Consider the following 15,967-nt stretch of genomic DNA (forward strand, 5'->3'; position numbering starts at 1 on the left):
TGAACGAATGCCAACGGCTGCATCGCTGTTCGTATTAAACCCCAGTCCATTTGTGGCTAGAAACTGGGCTGGCTCCCGTTTCTATGATTTATTGCATTGTGTCTTGGTATTGACGGCCTTTTTAAAAGGAAAACCAAATAATCTGCAGCTTGTTGATTCTTTTAACTTTTGAAACTGGAAAAGTGGTTTAGATGGCGTACCCTAGTATTGTTTCTGGACGTAATAGTGGCCAGTTATTGTCTATATTTTATTTCTTTTTCATGTATTCTGCGTACCTCATTGCTTCCAATGGAGCAACAATGACATTCAAGTTTTATTTTTCAAAAACAGAAAACATTTTACTTTATGCAAAGTATATCTTTCAAATTGAATTGAAAACATCATCATGGCGACTCGTGGGTCGCCATGAGTAGATTATCCGTGACCACAAAAGCTAACAGTACCAACGCTATAAAATAAATAAAACAATACTGTTGAACATAGAGGATTTAACAAAACTCTTCATTCAACCGGATGATAGTAAAAATGAATTTATTTTTCGGAATTTAGTGCCAGTCACAAAAACTTTTAGCTTTATCCGTACATTTTCTTTTATCGTAACACAAAAATGATAAATTGTACTTCAAATAAAGTGGGACCGTGACCTAAATATTTTTAGTATCTCTGCTTGAACTAAAGTTATTTTCTTAACGTTTAAAATTCCAAGCAGGAGAAAAGGTAACACCTTAATATTTTTATCACCATTTTTGTTTATTTTGGAAACTTGTTTAACATTTTTCACCCTACCTTAATAGAGCGACGTTGTCATAAATTCAGTGGAAGGTTGACATGTAAGATTTATACGCCAAGCGAAGGGTTGAAATTGAAAAGGCACCTGTACGAAAATCGTTTACCAAACCTTTGTGGGCCTCATGACAGGTCTGTTTAGGTATTGATTGTAGATAATTTGCTTTTCGTCCATCAGTCGTACCTGCTTAGTTTCGATTTTAACGTGCGATAACGATAAATAATTACGACAAAAGAAGAGTAAAATCATCTTCTTTCTCTTCATGAGAATAATTTCTAAGCAATCATCTGTACTCACGTGAAGTATATTGAGTTGAAGACGTAGTTTATTCATTGTAGCCTATTTACTCGTTCCAAATATAATCCAAATAGAACCCTACATGAAATCTATGATCCTTTCACGTGATAGCTAACGTTAGCAGAATCTTCTTTCAATATTACCCAAGTATCTGAACTTTGATCGCACGCATCGAGGCTTACTGAATTGTTACTTGTTATACCAAGCCTTTTACTTACGTCGGGTCCATCAGAACTTATCGACTACTTAAGCTCAAGTATAGCTTTGATCATTATTGGATTATTTCTCACGTGACTTTCGACTTTACGGGTTATTTACTTAGAAGCGGCTTAATAACATTTAGTAATTTGTTTGTTTGTAGAGGTATCGAGTGTAAGGCTTTTGATCTTAATATACCTACAGTAAATATTTAACCAATGATCTTAATTCAGAAATAAAATCGTTAATTTTGTTAAAATATTATAAAAGTGTAACTTTTTGAAAAATTCCCATAGATTGTGGTCTACAAATCCAATTAGTGTTCAGTAAAAGTTCTTTGGTCGATTTTGGAGGGTATCCAACAGTTTCAATCGGCGATTGCCAACCGGCTTTACGTAGTGCCGGTTCATTGCCACTAATTTAGTTTGGTGTCGTGAGAAGAAAGACAATCGGTTAACAATTACTTTGCAATGGCAACCGTAAAAGTCGTTTGTGGAATTGGGAGCTACTTAAGCAAATGCTTCTGGGGGCTGAACTGTTTAATGTCTTTGCTAGAAGTTAATGTTTCACGTTGCGTTCAGTTTTAATTTAATGGTAACTATTTTCAGTGAAATTGTGGTTAGGAAATGAAGTAGTGGAGAGGGGAATGATGATAATAATTACGTTATAGAGCGGTTTTGGTTTAGTGGTCGTCACTAAAAAGTTTTGTGTTATTTTGATTTAATTAAATTAAGGTTGTACCTACTCTAGGTTTACTTACTCTAGTTTTAGGTACTGTTTTATTTTATAACCTTTTTGGTGTAAACCTACAATCAATCTCTCTAATTCTTTGTATTTTTGTTTGGTTAGGATTGATATTAATGCTCAATCCTTCTCCGTGAGAGAGGAGGCCTGTGCCCAGCAGTGGGACGATAAAAAGGCTGTAACTGTAGGATTGATTTACATAACCACAAAAGGCATTTAAAAATGTAACACAAAAGTAGGCAAAGAGGTCTCTTCTATCGGAAACCGATATTCTTTATCAACTCTAAATATAAAGAAATCAAAACACGCCGTCTTATCGAAAAAGCATTATTGTTTATTGGGTCGTAGGTCCCATTTTTATCTGTACCTACGTAGACGGGGCTAACGACTTGGAATCTTTCTTGGTTCTCGAGAGTCTTTCGACGCGGAAAACTTATTACTTTATTAAAATATCTTCATATTTTACAACAAAGATAGACATTCTACGATAATATTATTTAAGAACAAGAATAATTTAAGAAGAAGTTGTTATTCTATTCAACTTTGGCTATTATTCTCATTAAAAATAATCTTGGCCATTACTAATAAACCCATGGTTTCATAACGTTCTTGCTAATACGTTTTATGAATTAATATAGAACATCGGTATTTAATAAAAGAAAATAAACGAAGTACGGTATTTGCGTACATAATATCGGACATAAAGACTTATAGGAATATTTCTCGGATGAAGTATTTATCATATGACAAAACGTCGGCTCACATTGTTTACATAGATGTAGGTATTGTGTATATTAAGATCCTTCAAATATTCCGCTATGTGGTATCAAAGGCATTCCTTAGTGATCTCGTCACGTATTGCCCTATAGACGTTCTTCATTTATTTACATTTCGTCGCAGAAAACGTGGCTTTCTTGTAATGTAAATACGTATAAAACTAGGCAACAAACATTTTGGAGTTTTGTTTACCACTTGTAATGACACTGCCCTAATTCAATAAGTCCTAAGGTTTGTTTAAGCGAAGCGGTGGTGGGACTCGGCTCCAATTTCCTCTCGATTCATCCTATTTCCCTTCCCAGCCGAGCGACGCCTTCCACCTCTGAGATGCATTTGCTCACGTGGAATCGAAAACGAACCGCTTAGCTGCCTCACACAGGAACATGTAGACTTTCTTTTAAGAAAATTCGACCATAATATATTCTGAACATTGAATTGGCCTAGAAAATTGGGTCGCGCAGGCAAAGTTAACATGTTCCGTCGAGGTATTCCTTTGCCTCCCGCCCACTGGTGTGCACATAAGCCGTCTTATGCCCAAACCAGTGGAGCACGACCTCCGCTAACGAAAACTTTTCTTCTTTCCAGTAAAGTGATAAGTGTAACTCAAAGTATATTTTTGATGTAAACTAATTATCAATTTCATTCCGTCGAAGTACAAAGTATACATTTAAAAAGTGTTGAAAACAGATGTAAATAGATTTAAAAGTGAATTTAAAATAAACAATATGACGTGTTGAAAAATCAGTGAGATAAAATGACTTTAGTGAGAACTGTCGGTGACACAGGACTGTTTCGAGTCGAAAGTGTGAACAATAAAACGATATGGGATGACTCATAGTGAAAAATGTTATGTGCAACCCACTATCCGATCCGAAGATGATGCGCGATATCCACGACAATGCTGGGGGAGGCGCAAGCGGCGGGATGGAGGAAAGCGAGGACGGCGGGAATGGGGTTGCAGAGGTCGATATGGACGACTGCGGCTCCCTCGCGCTTCCTCCCGACCTGCCCCCCTACTCCGGCGACTACATCATCAGCGACTACATGGAACGCCTTGGCACACGTCTCAACATTCTCGAAACAGAACTGAAATATGCTTGGCGAGCACTCGATCTGCTCAGTCAAGAATATGTCAGGATGTGGGAACGACTCGAGAGGTTGGAGACGTTACTTGCCGATCAACAGGGTGTAATATCAACTTTACTGGATTTTTACACATGCCGAACTGTCAGCGCCAGAGATCCCATCACTCGATTAGAAGTGATCAGAGAAATATTAGGAAATGGTACTGTCGAAGATGGCATAGAAGAAGGTTTAGATATTGGACGGAGTCAAGTATTGTTAGAACACCAGGAAGAGATTATGGAATCAAACGAAGCATTTTATAAAAGCTTAAATCAAGCCTACCGTGATGATTTAGTATGCGATGAAACATCTAGGCCACCATCACAGTTAGATATGATATGGGAAGCTCCTGAAGAACCAGATCTAGAAATGATGCCAACCAGCTCTAGGCAAATATACAGTTCATCAGACTATAAAGACTATTGTGGATTAAAAGGTGGACCTGTAATTAGCGAAAGAGATTTGGTGCATTTATCTGCTTTAAGTACTATAGATCAAATAACAGTAGATAAATTACATGAATTAGATAGATTGACAACCCAATTACACAAAGATTCCAGAGAGTTAAAAGACTTGAAAACGAGGCTTCTTAGTCCTGAAACAAAACTATCAAAACACGACAGGGAAATAGAAGCAAAAGCTCTGGTTGAAGACGGTAACATTATAAATGAACAATTAAAAAGCGTCTATTCAGGCGGTGACAATTGGGCCATTAACGATATGATGAAAAGCTTTGATGATTTCATGTTAACTGCGCCTAAAGATTCCATTGTAAGAGAGAAATCCCCATCTAGGTTGTCACTTACTGATAATGTTACAGATAGAAATTTAGATTATTTGCCACCAACACTTTCTCCTCGTCGTAAGTTTGTACCAGAAAGAACTACAACGGAACCTTATACGACTGTAACTGGGCGACTAGCATACAGTTCGGCTGTTGCCAATGCTGAAATAAATGCCGCCAAAGCATCTAAATCACCTAGTGCTCTTTCAAGAGAAAGATTTGAATATAGCTCTCCCTATCAAATTACTGACACTTCCAGACAAAACTATTTTTCTAATAAAGGCTTGTCTCAGCCTTTAAACGAGATTTATAAATCAGGTTCAGAGCAACATTCTCCCTTGTCAATTCATGAAATATACAACGGACCTAGTGCTAACGAATTAAGTTACGAAGATAACAGGCTAAGAAAATCCCCAAGTCCCCCGCCACCTGCGCCACCAAATGGGACAGACGGGTTTCCGTCTATAGAGAATAACAACGAACTAGTTGCTCATCAGCCTATGCTTTCTACGAGTGGTGCCATGCCACACGATAGTATGCGTCTAAGTCCGAGGTCTCCAAAATCACCAAAAACGTCACCTAAACATGTAAAGAGGGATTCTGCAAATATTGTAGCGGCAAAATCGGATTCTGGATTATCATCAATGAGTGGATGGTCAAGTCTAGAAAAAAGTCCAGGATCACCTAAAACTGGACGAATAATACACGGAAGTCATGATTCCCATAAAATGCGTGATCCTTCTCCACAGCCAATTCAAAGGATGTCGTATGAGATGGATTCAAAACCATATATAGAAACACTTGTCGACTCTTATCTTTATGAAGGTGCAAACTTAAAGAGCGATTACAACTTACGAAAAACAGATCATATGACAAAAGAAATTAGCTCAAGAGATTTGAGCAAATTGCAAGGGAAAGTAGACAGTGATTACATTAAAAGTGATATACCATATTCGGTTACAGATCAAATGACTCAAATCAGCAATATTGGGGAATATTATTATGGTAACGAAGCTCCTTCAATATATTCTGTAGCTGGTAATAGGCAACCAATATTCACAACTGTGTACAGTACTCCCAGAGGAATGTTGTCCGAAGATAGAAGTTTTTCCGAATTATTAGATAGAAATGAAATTTCAGAATCTATTGCGAGACCCGCGGTAGATTCTTATCCGCCAGAACCTAGTTATCATGCACAGACTGTAGTCATGTCGGCGGCGAATATCAATAAACGGCCTCTAACTAGGGCTAATACGATGGGCTCCAATGATCCACATTTTTATCAAAATGGTTATAAAGGACCTCGAGCTGGGTATCCTCCCGGTAACCTCACTGATGCTCTTTCATACTACCCAACGTCTACAAGATATGATTCACCTAAACGAACATCTTTGGAAGATCAGATCTCATGGCAAGGGGGTAGTAGATCTCCAACCAGTTCAATGGAAACATCGAGCTTGAAATCGCGTTCACTAAGTATTACTGAAAGAAAACAATTTCAAAACCAATTACAACAAGAATATTTCAAACAGCAACAATATGATCAACGAAATGGTAACGTTATGTATGAGAATCAAGGATTCGAAAAGCAAGCAGGGCCCGAACACAATAAAATGAGAAAAGAGCAATACGTAGAATCAAGTGGAATACTAGTTTCAGAGTCTGGGTATTTATCGATATCTAACAATTATAAAGGCAAAACTCAAGATAAACAACCCAAAAAACCAAAAAGGACGTCATCGTTAAAGTCTGCTATGTCATCTATGAGTCACTGGCTCCCAGATTTGCATTTGCCTAAGAAGCATAGATCACATTCATTACCTTCAGGCGTAGATACAGTGGAACAACCACAGCAGGAAAAGTCTCTAAAAGAAAGGATATTATCTGCACAGAGGAGGAAAAAGAAGTATCATTTGGTGGCTTCTATGTCAGGTCTGCTACAGAAAGCAAGAAGAAAGCAGCAAGCCAGTCACCAATCACTGTCTGATCCAGAAACATCAGAAACTGAATGGTCTGGAGGTAGATCTAGCGCTCAATCAGAGGACAGCGATAGTGTATTTTCCGACTCGACGCATGAAGGTAACATGTTTCCTAAAGTAGCTCCTAAACCTAAGAGAAAAATAAACAACCAAGAAATTGTGGAACAACAGATGATGATACAAGAACGAATACAAGAGCAAGGAATAGAATACCGAGACGATGATACTGAATGTATTATAGAAGAAAATGAGAAGCTCGCTGCACCTAATAATGTTATACCGAGAGATAAAAGTGATGATATTGATTTCCATTTTGCTCGTGTTAGTCAAATGAAAAAAGATAACATACCAAAGTTGGAAAAATTGGACATTGACACTGATATATCTAACGTGGACCTGTTTGAAGAAGATGAAAAGGGAGATAATCAATCTCCTGGTTCTCTCTTTGCTACAATAGGTGACGTGAAAAAATCGTCAAATGTCTCAGATGAAGGTTTAAGTGAAAGTAATAAATCTTACAGCGGAAGCTCGCAAGAATTTGCAGTTTCTAGAGCTCTAGGAAAATATCGGCTACGAAAGTCAACGTCCGTCTCAGATGAACATATAAATGATATTTCACCTCCGAAAACGGAGAGTGAACAACAAGATGAAATTAACGAGGAATTTGTTAACCAACAAAAAGAAAAGAGGGTTCGTAAGCCAAGTCCCCCCGAAGTTGTTAGCTCAATACCACTGCCAGAGGACTCTAATACTCTACCTGAAAGGAGTCCATCTATACAAAGTACTCGTGGGTTACCAAACAAGTTTCAACCCCGACATCAGCAAAGTTTGGAAATACCAAACAAACATGACGATGATGATAGCAGAAGTACACATTCGTGGAGAAGTGGTTCTCGAGTATCGTCAAGACGACAAAGTACTGAAGACAGCATTGATTCTGAAGATGAATGGTATTGCTATGAACTTAGAAAATTAGAAGAAATGGAGCATCAGTCTCAACTGGAGGCTGAGAGACAACAGACCTTGCCAGAAGAGCCAGAAATGGAAGAAATCGATGAGGACACAGGTGAAAACTTGAAGGAAAAAATGTCGTATGTCTTGAGAGAGCTTAAACTTAAAACTGCGACAACCAAGCAAAAGTACGACGAATCCCCAGTCAAAGAAACTTGGAAAGATATCACAACTTTCCCTGTGATTGAAGAAACGGTAGATGATATTGAAGATAGGTTATCTGATGATGACAAATCGTTTGATGATTCTGGTTCAGGTGAAACATCTGGGCCCGACAGTCCAGTGCAGAGTGGCGATGAACTTGATGATGACTATGATATGCCGCAAATCCATCAAGACCCAGTGCCCCTTGAGGAGCCTCCGCCGCAGCAAGATGCTCCTGTCGGCAGCAAATGGAAGCTGCTCAAAGCTTTGAAAGACCGTAAAGCTGAAGAGAAGACATCAGAGACTCCAGCAGCCACTACACCCTCGACCGAGAAGGACAAAGTCAGCGCTGGTGTAAGTTATCTTATGCAAAAGTTTCACGAGATTAGGGTTAAAAGTTAGGATGTAAGTTGTTTAGACGTATTTATAAGCTGCAGGTTACTTCCATGGTTATTTGAAATAAATCTAATAGTTAGACTGATATACTCAAGCCATTGCTGAAATTATTATCCCGCTTTACTACATACAAATGAAGTTACTCGTAATGTTACAAACCTATTACATAGAATAGCAAGTAGGACGTGTAATTGTTATAGTCGTCCATTTAAAACAACTTCCAATGAAAAATAACGCAAGTTACTTGAACTTCGATTTCCCCGAAAGCAGGGCTCTTTTAGAATGTTCTAATTTACACGTTGATTTAGGTAGTTTTGACCTAATGAACTAACTGCGGTTGTGAGAAATATTTCAACCAGTTTCTTTTTCTCAATGTACTGCTAAATATGTCTTTGAATGCATAGAATAGGGTGCTCGAATATACAATATTATACTTATATGATATTTACTCACTATTAATGCTCTTTCTATTTTATTGAGGCAATAATTAGGTATAAACCAACGCAATAGGGTACTAAGAACTTTCTATATGTATTAAAGGATTTTTACATGAAGCTTAATAAGATGATATTCAACTAAAACAATTATACAATTTTAATAAAGGTTTGCTTGACGATATTTATACTTGAAATATAATGGTAAACTTTACATACGATTTAATATCTCAGTATTATATGTGTTTGTTGCTTGATAGATATTGTTTGGTAATGTTAGTGATATATTATTGAATTTGCTGTCTATGATTAAATTCATCCATGTATTGGCTTGGGGAGCATTTTGTCGTACAAAATTCATTCATGATCATATCATCGCATATCAGAGAAAGATGTTCCTTTTATTTATAGAAAAATCGAGATAAGATACATTTCTCAGTCACGAATACATATTCACTATTTTCAATACATAATAATTCATACTAAAAGTACTAAAGCAATACTGTACTCCCGACTACGGTACTAATTAATTGTAGGTAAAATTATATAATTTATTTACAATATATTTATTACCTTAAAATCAAAGGACTATTTATTTTTATTTGTTGTTAGTCTTTACTTATTGTCAAATGATGGAAATAATCATGTCGACTTAATGTGTTAAAATTGAAAAATATTTACTGGTAACAAAAGAACCAAAAAATACCATACATATCTAAAAACTTACATATGAACAGAATGACAAGAATATTATTATAATTATTTATGTCTTATCGTAGTCGGGTATGTATGAAAATAATTTCTTCCAAAAAACTGATAGTAAATAATAACTTATATTCCCCATCTATTTTTGAGGACATTCCACTTTCATTACATAACTTTCGCCATTGAAAGATCGGTATAATATTCATAATAGAATTAAATACATAAAAATAAACATAACGTATTTACTAGATGTCACACGGCTTAGGTAATCGTATAGCTATTTACACGTACATGAAAATATAGCTGGCACTTTATGTAATAACATATTTAGCTGAAAGTCTTAGATGTTCAATGATAATGTGTAGAATTATAATAATTATATTAGTATGGGCAGATTTGATAATTTTTTAGCGAAATTTTTTATTAATAAATTTGCAGATTTTACTATTTATAAATTATTATTAAAATTGGGACAATGTACGGTATATCAAAATTAGGTTCAATTACTTATTTGATCCAAATATTTTTCAGAGTTAATTTTAACTGTTGCAAATCAAAAGTTTAAGACATCATTGTTCATTAACTGCCCAAGCGTTATTACTATTGTTAAATATACTTAACTGTGTTTTAATAATGAGGTTAATTCTCCATGTAAGCTACTTTAAGTGTTAAAATGTATTGTTAAGTTTCTATGACAAATATCTCTATTGTTTTATGAATTGTAACAGAAAAGCCCTTGCTTAAAAAAATCAGAACTTATATAATTTTATTGCCATTGTTAAAACAGCACTACAAACTTGCTTAGTTTGTCTAAAATGCTGAACATAATAAAAACTACCCATATTGGATACATACACTCTATAATTTGACTAAATTGACTTCCATAGTGCTACTTGACTCAAATCATCAATATTTGTCATAGAAAATTAATCATAATCTAAATGTATTGTTGATTGTTATTTTTTGTTTTCAATAAATAAATGTTAGCTTTTTATTTTAGTTTTTATTTTGTTTTATTTAATTGTTTTTGTTTTTTGTTTTTAGAATGGCTCCGGAGGCTTCAACGAGCAAGGTGGAAGAGGAAATGGGTATGTGAACTAAAGATATTTTATACAAAGAAATTCTTTACATTGTCTGTCAACTATGTGACGTCAAGCTATGAACAATTTTTCGAGTTTATTTTCAGTCGTTTCTCATGTTTACTGTATAAAGGTATGTACTACATTATGTAAACTGTTTCTAAACTAATCCATTTTTATAGGCACCCCAGTGATAATCCGTTCTACAGTAACATTGACAGCATGCCTGACATCAGACCCAGAAGAAAATCCATCCCTCTCGTATCAGAACTTGTAAGTAACGTTTTAATTTTTTCTTATCGATACAAACCTATCTCTATTATTACGAATCCGATGGAAGTTAGCTATCTTTCTCTCGGGCCGGTTTCAATTCGCTATCTTGAAATTGACTAAGGCTATTTCAAAGGGAATATCTTGCTATAATAAGCCTTTATCTGTATCCACGGTTATGGAAGGTAGATATTTGAAACTGGTCGTAAATGTTAACAGCTCGCATCGACGTACGCTTCCTGAAGCTTAGTAATATTAGGCGCGTAATAAATGTTTTCTTTTACACGGAAAATTTCCATATTATTGTGTGTTTTGAACAATTTATGGGGAGATTATGAAAAGAAAGCATCGTTCATGTAAAAATTTTAGAGTCTTGAATACATTTTTTATAGATTTTACAACCCATGACTTTGCAGTAACATATTATAAAATATTACGTAACGTGGCAAGATGTAGAAGTTTCATTCGCTTTTGAAACATTCCAGTCGGTCATGCGACAAATTATTTCACTCCCCATTTGTTGTTCTAATAGAAAATCCAAAAAAAAAAAAGAGGCCTTTGATCCCTTCTCTCTTCATTGATGTCTCAATGTTACCTGTATTGTGTTTTTCCTTCTGATCTTTACTACTTAGATGGCCTTTAACCTATTCTTAGATACCAATCCAACCCCTAACAGTACCGTGTAAGAAATTATTAGGGGTCACCGGAACAAAATCTACAGTAGCGGAACCATAGTCACCGAATGAACGACTCTAAATTCCTGATAAAAATTAATAATGTCATTGCATTTTACCCCCTTACCACGGACCCGCAGGTTCTCAAGGTATTTCTATCCCAATAACACTTCTTTTCTATGCATGCGGTTCTGAACGACAGTGAAAAGTTAAAATTTTGGATTCATGAATCTTTGGTCAAGATTTTTTCCTTTTCACTCACTGTACATAGTGTGCTTGCATCGAAATTAATTTGATTTGATTTGGCCTATGCATGATTCTGCTTTAGATCATTCTTCAGATGTTGGTTAAGTATAAAAGGTAAAGCTACATAATAATGTTATACATCCAACAATTGCATAACACCATCACAGCATACATAAACGAGAAATGAAAAATATTAAATAAAATTCCACACTGGGAACATGCACGTGCTTGCCGATTTCGTTTTCATTGCGAAGCTTCAATATCACAGCAAATATTTATTTTTGCGACTGAAAAGTCTTTTTCATCACAACATCAATTAACATGATCCCTCAAATGTTATACTGTTTCAATGTTGTACCAAATCTCACAAACATACACATTTTAACTTTACACGCACTTACAATTACTTTTTAGTGTAATCGAACGAAATTTTCATCAGTATAAGAACTACTGAAATTTTCGAAATGGTAGATAAGATTTTTTTAAAGGACAAGCTTAAAAAACAGCTTTAAAAGCATGTGTAGCTTCAAATTGCAAATTATAGGAAACAATTCTCAATTTTCTAGACAAGTTAACATAGCAATTTTACAAAATAATGTAGTTAGGTAGGCAATTCTAAGCTTGATTAGATATAGCAGACACGACACTCAGTGCCATGTACAAACTGAGGATGAACTACCTAAGCTGTTTATTCCCGTTGCTCATATATTCTCTGCTGTTTAGACAATGGCTGCAACGAAGAGGAATGCAGGTTTGACATCAGCTGTGCATCGGGCTACGTTGAATGACGAGGAATTGGTAAGTTTCTAGCTATATCTATCCATAAAAGAGGTCATCCATATAAAAATGACTTTCAATACTTGGCTATTTGAAAGTATCCCTTTCAAGATTTCTTATAACAGTAAAGTTTTTGAATCGATTGCTCAGTGTTAAAGTGTCTTCCAGAAAATGCACGTATACAAGAAAACGTTGCAAGCCCTCATCTACCCAATATCGTCGACCACGCCCCATAACTTCGTACTTTGGACGGCGACATCGCCCACTTATTGTTACGAGTGTGAAGGGCTTCTTTGGGGCATCGCCAGGCAAGGTGTAAGGTGCACAGAATGTGGTGTCAAGTGCCACGAAAAGTGCAAGGATTTGCTCAATGCTGACTGTCTGCAGAGTAAGTGGAGCCTTGAGGTGGTCTAGGTATTGTAGATCTTAAGTGATGGGAATTTGTTTCATTGTATTTAATGGGAGATTCTACAGGATCAATGTTAATATTGCCATAGTTGAAGGATGAAAGAAATTCCTATTTTTGAACCTTAAAATTAATAATTGATGTTCTGTAAAATGTCAATGTACAGTTTTCAATCACACAAAATGATAATAAAAATGCTGTGACTGAAAAACCAGATCTAAATCTAAAGAGCGTCACTTTGCGAAATGTTTAGGTTTTCAGAGTTGGCTGGGAAGCGCAGTTCCCTCCTTATTAAACTCAAGTGAGTCAAGAACCACTTGACAGGTCACTCGTTGTAGACAAGATCTTTGGATACACAACGTCGCAGCAGAAAATCAATATTTAATGCACAGTCTCTAAAGGAACTTACTTCAAGCGCTCGGCTGCTCAGCAAGCTTAGACCGTTCCGCTTTACGTAATTGAATTATTTATTTACGTAATGTTGGACATTCGTCTTCTATCAAGTTAGCCTAGATTGAAGTCATTGAAGCCTTTAGATTGCTTGGTTTGTGATTTGACGTTTGTTAATTTCAAACAAGTAACAACAATTTGAGTTGCAGATAGAATAGACCTTAAAATAACGACAGAATCCAATCGAAATAACATGATTTCGAAATCAAAATTGGAATCGGGTATGAACGACGTAGTTACATAAGTGGGAAGTGGAAGTAAGTCCACAGCCCCACACTGAGGGAGTTTCAATGGTACTTAATGGAGAGCAAGTCTTGTGGAGAGTTATGACCTTTGTGCCCGCACTTTGATCAAGTCTACACTAGATATATAACTGGGACTAGATTTATCATTTCAAATGAACTTATCTATTTGTTGGAAATCAGTTTGGTAAATTATGGGCATTGTTCCTTTATTATCTTAGGCTGTCGTCTGTTGGAAGTTTTCGTCGTTAGCGACAGATGTAATAATAATGACGATAATTGCTGCTAAAACAATGAAGTGACGCTCTTTAATGTATAAATGTTAATATGAGATTAGATGTTTACCTAATTTGTTAGATTCCTCGCTCTAGGTGATGTCTGTGTTAAAAGGTAATAATTGGATCAAAATCCAGAATGTCGTTGTAGCGATAATTAATCCCATTAGTTCGATTGGTGTGCATGTGTAAAAATTTTTGCATGTGTCAATCGCTATACATCAGTGATCCAACATTTTTCACGTACGAGAACACAGCTAGGACCATTCGTCAGAAAGACACGACTAGCGACATCACCAGGAATCACCCAATCAATAGGAATAATCCGTTACTTTATAATTTATATCGTTGTGGTAATTTTGTTTCTGTGTTGTTTATTTATCTACCTATTTCTTCATGTTTATTCTGACCTCATATAATGGAAATAGCATGATGTGTTTACCCTTCCTAACAAATGATTTGACCATTGCTTTATCGGTGTGCATGGCTATCGGTGCGATACACAGTTTATATTATATTCCAAATTTTATTATTCCCATGATATTCGGTTATAGATTGACATTTGCACGATCATGTAGGCGAGCAGTCGTTAGGTGAACCGCGTTTACTAATATTGTTTATTAACAATTTAAAGATCATCGACTGCACGCCATCTTCATTCCTAGTCTACACTTTGAAATTCGTATTTGAATTTATTAATTTTACATTTACTTAAATCCTAAGGGTCATTTAGTTTCAGTTCGATTTTATTTAAGATTTGGAATGGTTAAATCTTTTTTCCTGACGTAAGTATTATTGATTCTTATTATTTTATTGTTTTCGTTGTCTATTTATTTTTTATATTGTGCTGTGTACTAGTGAACAATTCTATGGAATGAGATGTTTTCGAAGTGTGGACATGTAGCTCACGTAGATAGGGTTCGGTCCTGTCATCCGTTAGTTCCTTTCGGGTTGCCCCGCCCAGCGCCGAAACTTGTTAAAGCCCTATTAAAATAAATTACTTGTGTTATGTACTGTTATTTACCCTACTTTACAATTTACACTATCTTACACACCGTTTTTCTTACAAATCGGTTTAGAAGCTTTACAAACACGAACGCCTAAACAAATCCGACAAATGCCACGTGTTGTTACGATGTGCCTGTTAGCAATGTGTGCACGCAATCCAGTGTCTGTCCACTTCTATATTATATGTGGTCCTTTAGTTTATTTATTTTCAATATTATGATTTATAGAGTTCCACGTTTCTGTATTAATTTTACTATCCTTATGTTTTCACTTCTAAATCCCTGAGGATGTTCAGCGCTTTAAATGATTAACGTATCAATTTGTATATATGTTATGAGAGCGTTAATAAGTGCCATTTTAAAACAATGTAAATGGACAAACAAACAATACTGTTACATACAAAGACAAGGGTGTTTTAGTGAGCGATACAGTTCCAATGCTATAAATAATTGACAGCTTGTTGGTAAGGAATTCCGTATTAATAATCTGTCAATGTGCATAAAGCTATTTAAGTAATGCATTGAACTGTATTGAGTTTTGTTTATCAGGCGCCGTGCTCAGATCCGCTCCGGCTGGCGCCGCTCGACGTCGCCGACCTGATCAGATCCGACATACAGAAACTTTGCTGAATTTACATACCGAAGTTGGAGTCTTGTCAGGTTGGGGCCGAGAGTGGCCGTAGCGGGTGTGGGCGCGGGGCGGGGGGCCGTCCCGGCGCATCCCGCAACTAACAAGAACTACGTTGGCACCGCCTGATCAGTGTGTTTCGCAGGGGCGGCCGAAAAGTCTTCCAAACATGGCGCCGAAGATAAAGCCAATTCCATCATCACAGCTATGAAGGAACGAATGAAACAACGCGAACGAGACAAACCCGAGATTTTCGAACTTATCAGGTAATGATAGCTCCAATTTTGATCTTAAATAATATTTCAATTCCAAACTTTGTTCGGCGAATTGCTTTAAATGGGTCGGATTCAAGGTATATGACTTTATTTTCTCCAACAATACCTTATAAGCATCATCACTTATTTGCCTATATCACAATTAGCTGAAATGAAAGTATCACATAAAATTGCAATAGCTAAACTGCACCACCCCTTTAAATCCATTTTATATAATCGAGATCGCTTATGAAAGCGCTGATTCCGCTGCCGATATC

The 15,967-nt window shown here is 36.1% G+C and overlaps 1 protein-coding gene across 1 annotated transcript in view; it reads left to right on the forward strand.

Moving 5' to 3' along the window:
- The first annotated feature begins 3,357 nt into the window (after nucleotides 1-3,357).
- Nucleotides 3,358-15,967, forward strand: part of LOC124637181 (protein unc-13 homolog A) — a 52,753-nt gene continuing 40,143 nt past the window's right edge. The window contains exons 1-7 of the mRNA XM_047173538.1: nucleotides 3,358-8,200; nucleotides 10,426-10,469; nucleotides 10,643-10,733; nucleotides 11,545-11,553; nucleotides 12,374-12,448; nucleotides 12,596-12,815; nucleotides 15,569-15,701. Coding sequence (XP_047029494.1) covers nucleotides 3,653-8,200; nucleotides 10,426-10,469; nucleotides 10,643-10,733; nucleotides 11,545-11,553; nucleotides 12,374-12,448; nucleotides 12,596-12,815; nucleotides 15,569-15,701 — 5,120 coding nt within the window. The 5' untranslated portion in view covers nucleotides 3,358-3,652. The remainder of the gene's footprint in view (nucleotides 8,201-10,425; nucleotides 10,470-10,642; nucleotides 10,734-11,544; nucleotides 11,554-12,373; nucleotides 12,449-12,595; nucleotides 12,816-15,568; nucleotides 15,702-15,967) is intronic.

This window comes from Helicoverpa zea, chromosome 15 (genome assembly GCF_022581195.2).
Source record: "Helicoverpa zea isolate HzStark_Cry1AcR chromosome 15, ilHelZeax1.1, whole genome shotgun sequence".
Classification (NCBI taxonomy): domain Eukaryota; kingdom Metazoa; phylum Arthropoda; class Insecta; order Lepidoptera; family Noctuidae; genus Helicoverpa; species Helicoverpa zea.